At 47.3% G+C, this 13,937-nt stretch overlaps 1 protein-coding gene and 1 long non-coding RNA gene across 2 annotated transcripts in view; both read right to left on the bottom strand.

Annotated features, from left to right (window-relative positions):
* LOC121167639 (alpha-ketoglutarate-dependent dioxygenase alkB homolog 3) overlaps positions 1-4,565 on the bottom strand; it is a 40,049-nt gene extending 35,484 nt beyond the window's left edge. The window contains exons 1-4 of the mRNA XM_040997171.1: positions 4,459-4,565; positions 1,652-1,808; positions 1,247-1,356; positions 12-46 (exon numbers count right to left, since the gene is read on the bottom strand). Of these exons, the coding sequence (XP_040853105.1) occupies positions 12-46; positions 1,247-1,356; positions 1,652-1,730 (224 nt within the window). The 5' untranslated portion in view covers positions 1,731-1,808; positions 4,459-4,565. The remainder of the gene's footprint in view (positions 1-11; positions 47-1,246; positions 1,357-1,651; positions 1,809-4,458) is intronic.
* An 8,225-nt stretch (positions 4,566-12,790) lies between these two features.
* On the bottom strand, positions 12,791-13,937 carry LOC121167638. Its single transcript, XR_005885612.1, has 2 exons — positions 13,830-13,937; positions 12,791-13,436 (listed from the first exon to the last, which is right to left on the bottom strand). It is a non-coding gene; the product is annotated as an uncharacterized LOC121167638 (long non-coding RNA).

Below are 13,937 nucleotides of genomic sequence, written 5' to 3'. Positions count from 1 at the left end.
AAGTCACTTACTCAATCACTCGCGGCTCCGGAGCGCGTCGTGCCACCTGCAAGGAGACAGCTGATTTACGTCTAGGACGTGACCGACTGCCAGCTTGTCAACGGTCCCCTGTTATTCCAACCCCTTTCTACCCCGGCACGGGTGCTTGCTTCCATTCCTACAACTGCTTCACACTTGCCAGCAGATAGGAAGAGGATACAATCAGATTTTATCAGTCTTCCTGTTGTCCAGACAGGAAGTCTGGAGAAACCTTTCCAGAAAACAGATTAAAAAAAAAACACATCATGGATACTAAGTTCTTCTGACAATCGCAACATGATATAAGCAAGGCACATCGTTTTCTTTAAAAGAAGTTTGTGAAAGGTAGAGTTACAGATACAGGGAGGGAGAGTAAAGAGAGAGTCTTCCACCCTCTTCCATCCACTGGCTTACTCCCTTGAAGGCCACAATCGCTGGGGATGAACCAGGCCAAAAATAGAAGTTAGAAACTCCATCTGGGTCTCCCACACTTAGGCCGTCTTGTGCTGCTTTTCCCAGCACATTCATAGAAAGCTGGGTTGGAAGTAGAGCAGCCAGGACTGAGGACCGGAGCCCATATGCGATGCTCACACACACACAGGCAACAGCTTAACCCACTGAGCCACACACTGGCCTCCAGATGCCTGACTTTTTATAACCCTTTTTTCTCATATTATTAAAAAGTGAATCTTTGGCATTTTTTTACATCTTTTTCCATGGAGAAAAGAGCAAAGCATCAGGTATTTTTCCAAAATAACTGAAATTTCAATCCAATTTCAAAAATATTTGCAGCATTACCACTGACTAAAAGATGATTTTAGGATCATCAAAACTAAAACCTGCCTCGGTTAATGCAAGGTCTGGTCATGCTGTAATCTCTACCTTCCAGGTACTGTAGAGCCTCCACACACCCCCATTACCACCAAACATAAACGGGGAGAAGACACAGGGACTCCTCAAATACAGTAATGAATTGAAATACTTCCTATTCATTAGTAGCACAGTCCTTCTGCTCTGTTATTCACTAGTGGATTTATCCAGTCACTATTTCATTGTACTTTGAATATATCTTTATTGTTAAATAAAATACCATATGTGTAATTGGATATTGTGAGAGATTATAGGTAACTTTAAAGACTTCATTTTGAGCTGAAAGAATCAGAGTGAGAAGGTGAGACAGATTCAAAGGCAAATCTTTGTAAGAGTTACAGGGTAAAATCGGACTTACCAGCTGGGGTTCTTCAAACACAAACTCTCTTAGAGAGCCAGAGAGATGATGCTCCTTGCTCCTCCAGGTCTGAGCAGGTGTTTGGCGGAGATGGCTTGTGGGAGTGGTAGCTGAAAGAAAACAGCAAGCAGCCTCAATATGCAGAAAGTCACCCACTGAGCAAGGGCCAGGAACATTCACACGGACTTGAGTGACCTCGGCAGAGGGTGAAGTCAGCAGACCAAAGATGGGGAACCCCACCGTTAGCTTACCACCAACCAAATCAGACAACAGGCCAGCCACATTTGAAACAATTCCTGAGCATCAACTGAAATAATGAGCAGAATAAACCAAAGTGTATAAAGCAAAGAGGAGACAGCAGCTGTCCCTCCCAGCAGCCCGGACGGCATCCCCACGGGCTCTTGCCTGGCTGGGCAACACCATGGCTTCTTGAAGGAGCAGCCCAGGCTCCCTGGACTCGGGCTCGGCGTCTTTTGTCTTCCATGTTAACCAAAACGTAGTGGGCTCTGAGCTCTCCGAAGATCTCATTCCTGATTTAAACCACACGGTGGAATCTGCTTCTCTTTTAAGAAAGAAAGAAAGATGCACTTAGTCAGGGTTCTAAGAGCTCGATCTCCTAAGACAGCAGCTGTAATCCCTTTACCAACACTCTTACATAAAATCAATTTTGTTAACACAACATCACAATCAAGTAGCCTATTAAGTTACCTGGGACAGCTGGTAATCTTCCATAACCTTATCACCATACCACCTGCCCCAAAAAGTATTGGTTGAGAAATTCTCAAGTCCTCCAGAACCTGTCCTAAATCTCATTACTTATACTAGTTCCCAAGAGCAGAACACAAGGAACCTTCACCGACGGGGACTTCAGATCTCAAGTGCACATCCACATTCAGGCTGCAACAGACTGCCCTGACACTTGCGGGAGGCAGCCTTGGTGAAGGGACCTGAAGGACATCAAGGTAAGTGAAAGAAGCCAGGGGCAGCCAAATCCTGCATGATCTCACTTTTATGTGGAATCTGCAAAAGTCAAACTCAGACATAGAGCGTAGGAGGCGTTTACCACGGGCTGGGCTAGCTAAGTGGTACAAAACCTGGACTCTACAAAAGGCTTTAAGCTTGAGTGAACAGAATGGTGACGATAAGAACAGCATAGCGCATATTTCACCACTGCTACACTAGATTTCAAAATGTTTTCCCCATACACCAAAAAAAAAAAAAAAAGAGGTGATGATCTCTTCAATCATTCCACAATGTATATACATATCAAAACATTACACAATAGCTCACACATATGCTCAACTATAGTTAATCCAGAAGAAACTTTTAAATAAACTAAAATTTGGGGCTGTCATTGTGGAGCCACGGGCTTAGCCACCACTTGCAGTGCTGGCATTCCACAGGAGCCCCACTTTGAATCCAGCTCCCTGCCAAGGTGCCAGATGGAGTTCCTGGCTTCAGAGTGGTCCAACCCCGCCTGCTGCCATCACCTGGAATTGGAAGAATTCTCTAGGTCTCTCCCTCACTTTTTTCTGCCTTTCAAATCAATACATCTTTTTACCAAATAAATTCAAACATAAAAAACCTATCTTCTACCAGAAGAAAATGTAACTTAGGATAAACTGAGACAGTTGTATAGGACATGGCAATACGCTGTGTCTATATGCAGATGACCAAGCACAGTGAGCTACCCACACAGGAAAGCAACAGTAGACAATTTGCATTCGAATTTTATTAAGCCCTAGTCTTAAGTGAAAAATCCACCTCATAATTTCCAGTAATCCTAAATTGACTTTTTTTTTTTTTGAGAAAGATCTGTCCACAACAAATACAGGTTCCAGATAAGGACATTCAAGTTCCAAGTTTCGGGGCCCAGCGCGGTGGCGCAAGTGGTTAAAGGTCCTCGCCTTGCACGCCCGGGATCCCATATGGGCGCCGGTTCTAATCCCAGCAGAGCTCCCTGCCTGTGGCCTGGGAAAGCAGTCGAGGACAGCCCAAAGCTTTGGAACCTGCACCCTGGGAGACCCGGAAGAGGCTCCTGGCTTCGGATCGGCATAGTATCGGCCCGTTGCGCTCACTTGGGGAGTGAATCATCGGATGGAAGATCTTCCTCTCTGTCTCTCCTCTCTGTATATCCGCCTTTCCAATGAAAAAATTTTAAAAATAAATCTTTAAAAAAAAAAAAGTTCCAAGTTTCAAATCTTTGATCCACTGGATTCGGGATCTAAGAAACCTTCACATCTCAAACTCCCAGAGATCAGGTTCGTTTCACAGCTTGCTTAGCCTACTGGTCCCGAGGTCCTAGTCCTGGACCCACTAGAGATCCGAGAGGGGCCGATCTAGGAATCTGTTTTCACAAATCCCCTTCGGTGATCTGAACGCTCATTTCACAGGCAGGGAGGTGAGAGAGTTCAGGACACATCTATCAGTTCTCCACTTCCAGTGGGGCAGCCCTACTGACATCTGATGTGAACGAAGGTATTAAAAAATGAACACGGGACCCGGCGCGGTAGCCTAGCGGCTCAAGTCCTCGCCTTGAACACGCAGGGATTCCATATGGGCGCCGATTTTAAACCCAACAGCCTTGCTTCCCATCCGGCTCCCTGCCTGTGGTCTGGGAAAGCAGTCGAGGACGGCCCAAAGTCTTGGGACCCTGCACCCGTGTGGGAGACCCGGAAGAGTTCCTGGCTCCTGGCTTCGACTAAGCTCCAGCCATTGCGGTCATTTGGGGAGTGAACCATCAGACGGAGGATATTTCTGTCTCTCCTCCTCTCTCTATATGTCTAACTGTGCAATAAAAATACATTTTTTTTTTAAAGTGAACACAACAATTCGCTGCAGTCCCCCGGGGAGGGCTGTACCCTGCTCCGCATTTCGGCCAGGGGACAAGTGGCAAGCAGACGTCCGGCAGCGCCCCAGGCCCACTGGGTTTGGGGAATCCCAGCAGCTGTTCCCCGAGGGACGCCACCCTCACCCCGGGGTTCCTGACCCAGGCAACCCTCGAAGCGCCCGCAGCTGCCGCAGAACCAGCATCCCGGAGCCGGCCAGGCGCTGGGCACCAGGACCCGAGGCTCCCCAACTGCCAGGCCGGCTCCTCCCGAGCCCTCCTTCCCTGGAGGACCAGGGGCTCCGGGGCGCAGCTGACCGGGTCTGGTCCTGGAGAAGCCTCGGCGTCTTCCCAGGACACCCAGGACGGGACCTCGGGGGCGCACCTGCGGGCACAGCCGGGCGAGCAGGTCCAACCCGCTCGGTCCCCGCGCCCTAAGGGTCGCCCCGCCGCCGCCAGGCAGCCCACAAACACTCCACAACAAGCGCCGACTTCCACAACTCCCCACCGGAAGATGCGCTGCCGCTTACGACCGCCCGGTACCACCGCTTCCGGTGCACTGCTTTCGAGTCCGGGCAGCTCATCCTGTAACCCCGCACCGATAGGGCCTAGTCGCTGCAACTGCGGACCAAGTGGAGACCAAGAGTGAAGGCCAGTGCGGAGCGTGTGGTTAGGGCTTGAATGCAGATGTGTCTCCTGGATTGAGATCTTCAGAATGTGAGCTCTCGGAAACTGCAGACTTGTTTTTTATTCAGACATCCTGGAACAGCCCAAGATGCACCCTTGTGTTGCTATGGCAAGCCTGTGCATACCTCAATCACAGCTCAAACAACAGGACACGGGACCACGCCTCTTTGATCTCAGGACTAAGCAAATTCTGCTTGAGTAAACACACCTAAATTGTGGTCCCCACACCACGTTTTACTTAAGTGTAAAATCTGCAGCAGGTACTCCTTTGAAGAATGGGCTAGGCACCTGTTGGAAGGATGAAGTGGGATAATGTATGCAAAGAATTCAGCCAAATGACCAGAACATGATAGACAATTAACGTTAAGAGTGTTAATAATGTCTTCTGGGACCCGTTCTGTGGTACATGTGGGCTCCTGGTCAAGTTGTGGCTGCTCCTTGCCCAATCCAGCATCCTGCTAATGTGCCTGGGAAAGCAGCAGGGGACAACTGAGGTGCCTGAGCCCCTGCACCCACATAGCAGACCTAAAGGAAGCTTCTGCCTCCTTGCTTTGGTCTTTCGCAGCCCTGGCTGATGGGGACCTTTGGGGAGTGAATCAGCAGACAGAGGATTTTTCTCTCTGTGTGTGTCTGTAACTTAGACCTTCAAGTAAAAAAAAAAAAAAAAAGAAAAGAAAAACCACAAAGTTAAAAAAAAATAAGTGTGATACTATTACGCAGAGCTCAACTATGCCCTTCTAATGCACCTCTGTTATTGCTACTGCTAAATCCATATCATGGGGTGGGAGTGTGATCCAGTGGCTGAGTCACAGTTTGGGATACCGATATCCTACCTAATGCCTGTGTTTCCGTCCACCTCTGCTTCCCATCTGGCTTCTTGCTCGCATGGACTTGGGGAGGCAGAAGTGCTACTTCTTTTGTGTTCTGCCTCGCTTTGCAGATGAGTAGTGGCTGTTCCCTGCATTTATAAAACATCATTGTTTCCAGAGTTCCCTGAAAGTCATCCTATATTATGGGTAATCATTCTTTGGCTTGTTTTTCCTGGCCCACATTCTAGGAAGCTTCTGAGTGCCACTGGAGGCCAGACTGGAGTAGGACCGTGGTAGCTAGAGTTGAGGACAAAGGCTGACAGTTCGCATTCAGACCCACTCATGTGTTGCTTCCTCTTCTGTTTCCTCCGCTGAGACTGCCCCCTGTGGGAGATTTCATTGGTGGTCTTGCCTCTCCTTGGAAACAAGCAGTTCTCAGCATGAAGGTGCATGCTTCATAAGGCCTCCTTTCACTTTCCAGGTGCTCCAGCACTCTCAATATGATGGCACTTCAAGGAGCCCAGCATGGTGGCTCAAGGATTTAATCCTCTGCCAGCAAATGCTAGCATCCTGTAGAGATGTCAGCTTGTGTCCTGGCTGCTCCACTTTCCACTCATTTCCCTTCTTGTGGCCTGGGAAAGCAGCAGAGGATGACCCAAAGCCTTGGGTCCCTGCACCTGCATGGGAGACCCAGAGGAAGCTCCTGGCCTTGGATCAGCTCAGCTCCAGTAGTGGGGCCATCTGGGGAGTGAACCAGTGGATGGAAGAGCCTTCTCTCTGCAAATCTGTCTTTCCAATAAAAATAAATAGTCTTTAAAAAATATAACATTTATTTTTGGTACAAAGGGAAAAGCAAGGTTGTGATCCATGCCACTTGAAAATCACACACATCTTCCATGAGCTGTTTTCCACCAGTGACGTTCCACTCCACAGTGATTTTTTTGCCTTTATGGTGAAACTGACAGATGCTTTCAGGCCCGGAGCTTCCAGAAATGACTCCAAGGGAGCACTGTGCTGCTTTCTGATGCCCATTTTCACAGCACATTTCTTGCCAAACAGCCCGTTTCTATCCCATTCTCTGTGCGGCACGTCTGCTGCTGCTGTATTCCTGAGAAAATCCAATCCAAGGAAAATGATGGTACATCATGCGAAACGCTTCCAGTGAAGCTGTTGCCTAGAGAAAATCCGAGTCCAGTTTCACTGCCAAAGATGCAGGCATTCCCATGTGGAGGGAACCTGTACTCTGTAGTGTGTTGGCTATGAACCTTGCAGGCCTTTACCAAGACCAGACATGTTGGCAAGCAGAGGGCATTCTCTCAAACTCCAGACAGAAATTCCTCTGGTTCAACGCCCAGTATAATTGTAGATGCTGCAGGAGGTAAAAATCTTTTCCCAGTGAGCCCCCAGGTAGATTGTGTGAGACATCATTAAAGAACAGAAGCATTGGATGTGAAATTGTGATGAGCAGACAAAAATCTGGGCACCAGGAGAGATTATGAAAGGTTGTGTTTCTCAGGGAAGAATTTGTTGACAACAGGGAGTAAGGTCAACATTGTAAGGCGTGTAGTGCTTAGGTGGCTCAGAGATATTCTGAGACCTACATTTTCTAACCTGTATACAACACGTATACTTCTTGTTTCTGAATGGAAGCAAATACTTGCATTGGTTAGCATTTATTGAGAGCTCCTTTCAAGTACTAATTTAGCTATTTTTATTTGAAAGGTAGATTTACTGAGAGAAGGATAGACTGAGAGATCTTCCATTCACTGTTTTATTCCTCAAACAGAGGCAACAGTTGGAGCTGGGCTGCTCTGAAAACGGGAGTCTGGAGCTTCTTTTGGGTCTCGCAAGTGGGTGCAGGGGATCTAGGAGCTGGACCATCTTCCACTGCTTTCCCAGGCCATTAGTAGGGATCTGGATTGGGAAATGGAACGCCGAAGACTCGAACTGGCACCCATATGGGATGCTGTCCCTGCAGTCAGACACCTTAGCTACTAGGCATTGCACCAACCTCTCAAATAATTTTTCACTTGTATAAAATAAACACATTACAGTTGTCATATTCGCGATGAGATTCTGTCATGAGGAAACTTATCTATGTGGTCAACCTATGCTGAGTCCTACATTGCTGGGAGTACTGCTGATCTGAGTCAAGTTCAGCTGGCTGGTCTAGGCCAGCCTTGACTCCGTGTGACCTCTGTCTCTTTTTAAAAGCTTATTTAGGGCCCGGCGCGGTGGCTCAAGTGGTTAAGGTCCTCACCTTGCACGCCCAGGATCCCATATGGGCGCCGGTTCTAATCCCGGAGGCCCCGCTTCCCATCCAGCTCCCTGCCTGTGGCCTGGGAAAGCAGTCGAGGACGGCCCAAAGCTTTGGGACCCTGCACCCGTGTGGGAGACCCGGAAGAGGCTCCTGGCTTCAGATCGGCATAGCATCGGCCGTTGCGTTCACTTGGGGAGTGAATCATCGGACGGAAGATCTTCCTCTCTGTCTCTCCTCTCTGTATATCTGCCTTTCCAATAAAAAAATAATAAAATAAATCTTTTTAAAAAAAAAGGTTATTTATTTTTTACTTAGAAGGTAGAGTTTCACAGGAAAAAGGATAAGAAGAGAGGAAGAGAAGAAGGGAGAGGGGAAGAGAGAAAGAGAAAGAAATGGCTTACTCCTCAAATGTCCCCAATGGCTGAGACTGGACCTAGGCCAAAGCAGGATCCAGGAACTCCATCCTGGTCTTCCTCATGGGCAGCAGGAGCCCATGTCCTTGAGGCAACTTCTGCCACATTCCCACGCACATATAGCAGTGAGCTGGATTGGAAGTAGAACAGCCAGGACTTGTACTGGCGCTCATATAAGATGCTGGTGTCACAAGCAGCAGCTTAACCCATTGAACCACAACACCAGTCTCTTCATGTGGTCTTGTCTTTGAACATGCCTGCCAGGCATGTTCTAGTAGTGGTAGCACAGAGAAGGTACTAGAAGAGGAGGCTGCGCAGACAAACACGCAAGAACTCCTAAAGTCAAGGTGGAGAAGTACAAAATCATTTATATTTCACTTAGTGTTCAAAGTAGCAAACTTGTTTGCTTTTTGAGAGAGGGAGGGAAGTTGAGAAAAAGAGAGCATGTGTGCTCACACCTGCTGGTTCACCGCCCAAATGCCTACAATGGCCTGACCTGGACAGGACTGGGCCCGTCCAGGAGCTAGGAAGCCTGCCATGTGAGTGGCGGGAGCGCAGTCGGTGGAACACCACTACTGCCTCTGAGGGAGTATATAGACAGGAAGCCAAAATCAGCAGCTGCAGCTAGGAACTGAACCCAGGCACTCCCATACAGTACGTGGGGATCTAGGTCAAATACCTTCCCCAAAACTACTTCTTTTTTTTTTTTTTAAGATTTATTTTTATTATTTTTTCATTGGAAAGGCGGATATACAGAGAGGAGAGACAGAGAGGAAGATCTTCCGTCCGATGATTCACTCCCCAAGTGAGTGCAACGGGCCGATACTATGCCGATCCGAAGCCAGGAGCCTCTTCCGGGTCTCCCACGCGGGTGCAGGGTCCCAAAGCTTTGGGCCGTCCTCGACTGCTTTCCCAGGCCACAGGCAGGGAGCTGGAAGGGAAGCGGGGCTGCCAGGATTAGAACCGGTGCCCATATGGTATCCCGGGCGTGCAAGGCGAGGACCTTTAACCACTTGCGCCACCGCGCCGGGCCCCCCAAAACTACTTCTTACATGCAGCTGTTGCAAAGAGTGGAGTACTGAAGCCATTTTTTTTTTTCAATCTCTTAAGCTAAGTGAGAAAGTGTAGGGAGATGACACAGAAAGGAAATGGATCACATAGGCCTGCAAAGCTTAATAAACATTAGATGTTCATTTGCACACAGTTTAAAGCATGCAATAGACATTAAACACTCATTCTCCCTTCCTCCCCTTATTTTCCATCTCACAGAATGATGCTCCTTTGAAACTACTGTCAAGTATGTACCTAAGGCAGGGAATGTTTCCTCATGTGGTTGGAATGCCTTTCAGCAAGCATTTAATAACAGGTTATTATGAATTAAATCACAGTGCACCCACAATTACTAAGTTAAGGGCTAGTGGGTCATTTCCCTCTGTGCTACCTAAGTGGACTCTTCACTCTTTGTAGGCTTTTTCTGGGTCTCCCATGTGGGTGCAGAGTCCCGATGACTAGGGCCATCTCTTGCAGCTTTCCTGGGCACATCAGCAAAGAGACGGATGGGAAGCAGAGCACCCAGGACTCAAGGTGGAGCTCACTTGGTATGTCTGCATTGCAGGCAGAGGCTTAAGATACTCTGCTACAGCACCGGCCTCTAAATGAAATGTTAAAAGTTAGCTTCATGTAAGGAACTGGAGGCCAACAATCTCATCTTCAGCCGGCACTGATTCCACACGCACGTGGGAAGGCAGAGGGGAATCAGAATGGTAAGAAGCAGGTGTGTCGGACAACTCCCCCTACATGCCTAAGGGGGAACATTTTATTCCTCCATGCAAAAGGACAATGAAAAGAACACATTAGGGCCCGGCGCTGTGGCCTAACGGCTAAAGTCCTCACCTTGAACGCGCCAGGATCCCATATGGGTGCCTGTTCTAATCCAGGCAGCTCCACTTCCCATCCAGCTCCCTGCTTGTGGCCTGGGAAAGCAGTCAAGGACGGCCCAAAGCCTTGGGACCCTGCACTTTTGTGTAGGAGACTCCGAAGAAGTTCCTGGCTCCTGGCTTCGGATTGGCGCAGCACCGGCCATTGCGCTCACTTGGGGAGTGAATTATCAGATGGAAGATCTTCCTCTCTGTATATCTAACTTTGTAATGAAAATAAAATAAATCTTAGAAAAAAAAAAGAGCAATACATTAAAATAAAGCTTTTTACCTCGTAAGAAAAGATAACTCTACTGATACAATTAACACTATAGTTCATTCTACTCTTTTTGGGTTCAAATCTTATCTAGCATATATCAGAACATAAAATCAAACCAACAAAAAGTGAAATTTAAAAAAAAATTTATTCATTTTAACTTTTTTTTTTTAAAGATTTATTTTTATTATTTTTTTATTGGAAAGGCGGATATACAGAGAGGAGAGACAGAGAGGAAGATCTTCTGTACGATGATTCACTCCCCAAGTGAGCGCAACGGTTGATACTTTGCCAATCTGAAGCCAGGAGCCTCTTCCGGGTCTCCCACGCGGGTGCAGGTTCCCAAAGCCTTGGGCCGTCCTCGACTGCTTTCCCAGGCCACAGGCAGGGAGCTGGAAGGGAAGCGGGGCTGCCGGGATTAGAACCGGCGCCCATATGGGATCCCGGGCGTGCAAGGTGAGGACTTTAACCACTTGCGCCACTGCGCCAGGCCCCCATTTCAACTTTTTAAATTGGAAAGTCATATATAAGGGAGAAGGAGAAACAGAGAGGAAGATCTTCTGTTCTGTTGCAGTGGCCACAATGGCCAGAGCTAAGCCAATCTGAAGCCAGGAGCCAGAAGCTCTTCTGGGTCTCCCACATGGGTGCAGGGTCCTAAGGCTTTGAGCTGTGCTTGACTGCTTTCCCAGGACACAAGCAGAGAGCTGGATGGGAAGCGGGGCTGCTGGGACACGAACCGGCACCCATATGGGATCCTGGAACATTTAAGGCGAGGACTTCAGCTGCTATGCTACCACACTGGGAGCCCAAAAGTTACATTTCATAAATTAATATAAATCTTAACATTTGTTAAAATCCCTAAAGGAGCACTTCACTATTTTGATGGTTTGGAGTACAGTATTTTCTCTTTCAACACAATTTTAATTCCCCACGCCTTGAAAAATACATGTTCATGGCGTCATCTTCATTCCTGAGTGTCAAAGAGGGTGCTTGTCAGGTCGCAGCAGGCAAAGGCAGAGTACAGCACCTGTGAAATTGTGGAGGGATTTCCTAGCCACACTTATGATTTTTCTAAATGTGATAAAAATAAAAGTGCTTTGTGTATCTGGAAACTAATCTCTCCATGTCTATCAACTCTCTGCCAAAAACAACTACCACCGTAAACAACCAGCCAGCCAACCAACATGTGAGGACACGTAAGATACTGCCCAGGTCACTGCGGGCCAGCACTTCCACAGAGAAGCAGACAGGAAAGCCGGCGAGCAATGTGTTCTTTCATCGAGCTCTGTGTATTCAATTTAAACTCCTTGTTATTCTGAGACTATGATTTTTGTTTCTTTTGGGGTGCTAAAATCTTCATTTTATTTTACTTTATTTTTGTTGATTTATTTTTATTGGAAAGGCAGATTTACAGAGAGGAGTAACAGAGGCAAGATCTTGCATTCGCTGGTTCACTCCCCAGGTGGCTGTAATGGCCAGAGATGAGCTGACCTGAAGCCAGGAGCTTCTTTGGAGTCTCCCATGCGGGTGCAGGGCCCAAGGCTTTGGGCCGTCCTCGACTGCTATACCAGGCCACAAGCAGGGAGCTGGATGGGAAGTGGAGCAGCCGGGATTAGAATCAGCGCCCACATGGGATAACAGCTTGCAAGGTGAGGATTTAGCCACTGAGCCACTGCTCCAGGCCCTTTTTTTGTTTTAAACAGAATGATGCAGATAATTAGATGGCAAATTTCCCCCTATCTGTTATATCCTTAACTGGCAAAATTAACAGCTAGAAACAACCACCCTGACACACCTTTTTTCTTCAGTGTAATCTAGGAACCACCGCCTCAGCAAAGGCTGTTTTCCGTGGTCTGTGGCCTTTGGCCTCCCATTCTTTCTTGACGCCTTTTCCCATCGAGATTATGTGAGTGAGTAAAGGTCAGCTTTAACTCACATTAAACCCACGGAAATCCAGCATCAGAAAAGCAGACGTTCATTCAACGCCATGGTTACATCATCTTTTATTAAAACCAATTACATCAGTAACCTCTCGGGTACCAATTTAGAAAGTATACTATCATTTCCAGGGGCGTAATATCATTAGGAAAGTTAACTGTTGTTACACATGTGAGCAATATTGATATAGTACTGAAACACAGAAGGCTGGGGTGCAAGCAAGTCACTGCAGGGTCGGGGTGTCAGTGGCACCATAGGTAGCTGCCAGTCACAAGGTGTAATTTTGGCCCGTTTATCGCACAAACAGCTGATTTCTGGGATTTACATATACTTGAACTGAGAAAAAAAATAACAGGGATACTAAAAAGCACGCTTCAGTGGGCTCCAGGTGTCCAAAATAACTATATTTCCCAATTACATCTCTGGCACTTCTTTTGAGAAAGAGTAGTTTCATCTAAGCGCACAGACTGGAACCCACTCCTAGAAAATCTTCCATAGATCTATTTGAAGTTGTGGTGGGTCTGCCCATTATGGAACCAGCTAATCTCCATCCCCTCAAAGTGTTAAAGCCAAGCAAGAGCAGCCAGCCATCCCGTTTTACGGTAGGGCTCGGAGAAAACGCGAGAATGATGGCTTGTCAATGAGCTGCTTGGACCAGGTGACCTGCGTGGCCGGAGGCCTGCCTGGCAGCCCGTGGTTTGCTGTCGCTATGCTCTTTCCTGCTTAGCTGCTCTTGGCCATGTTAGTTCTTTATCCATTTGACACGAGCATTTACATCAAGCTTCAAATTTATTAGCATCCAGAATAGAAGTCAGGAGCTCCTCAGAGCAACTTTTGCTTTCCTCCCAAAGGAGGTTAAAATTTAGCCCAGTTAGTAACCACTGAAACAGCTGTGACATTTGCAGACTGGCCGGGGGCGCTGTGTAAGGACTGAGGTACCCGCTGCAGTCCCCTGTGCTCAGTTCTTCTTGTTTTTCTTCAGATAGCGAGCTCGCAGGGACTTGTGTATATTCATGGATATTTTTGCAAAAAGCCACGTAGGCAGCAGTGAGTGTATTGAGCCCTAGGGGGGGAGGAATGGAGGAAAAAATGTAATTAGAATCTACAGTTTAGGCTGAACTGGAGATTTTCAGTTTATTTCTTCTTACACATTTTTTTTTTAATTTACAAGTAGATTTTAATGTTCTTGTGAGTGTAATTTAGTTTTAAAATAGAAGACAGATGTCTTGCTAATATTGTACACATGCTAACATGATGGGACCTCAGAAAGTTCATGCAACACCAATTTTTTTTTTTTGTGCAAAAAATTTGAAACCCATGTAGAGCTGTTTCACAATAACTCAATTCCCACAGACTTTCTGAAGACCTGCTTTATAGCTTCTGCCATCTTGTGATTCACTGGGAAAGAAAACCCCAAGGGAGAGGCTACTGCTTAGGGACGTAAAGACCCACTCACCATCAGAGAATGGATCGGGTAGCCGTTCGTCCGAGCGTCTAAGCCGACTGTCTGGAGTGCAGCCTTCACAAATGTCTCTGGGGAGGGCTTGTCCAAAGTTGGTTTCCG

The sequence above is a fragment of the Ochotona curzoniae genome, unplaced genomic scaffold, assembly GCF_017591425.1.
Source record: "Ochotona curzoniae isolate NIBS_2020 unplaced genomic scaffold, NIBS_Ocur_1.0 patch405, whole genome shotgun sequence".
Lineage (NCBI taxonomy): Eukaryota > Metazoa > Chordata > Mammalia > Lagomorpha > Ochotonidae > Ochotona > Ochotona curzoniae.
Note: the sequence above shows the minus strand (reverse complement) of the source record. Positions and strands in the feature narration are given on the sequence as shown.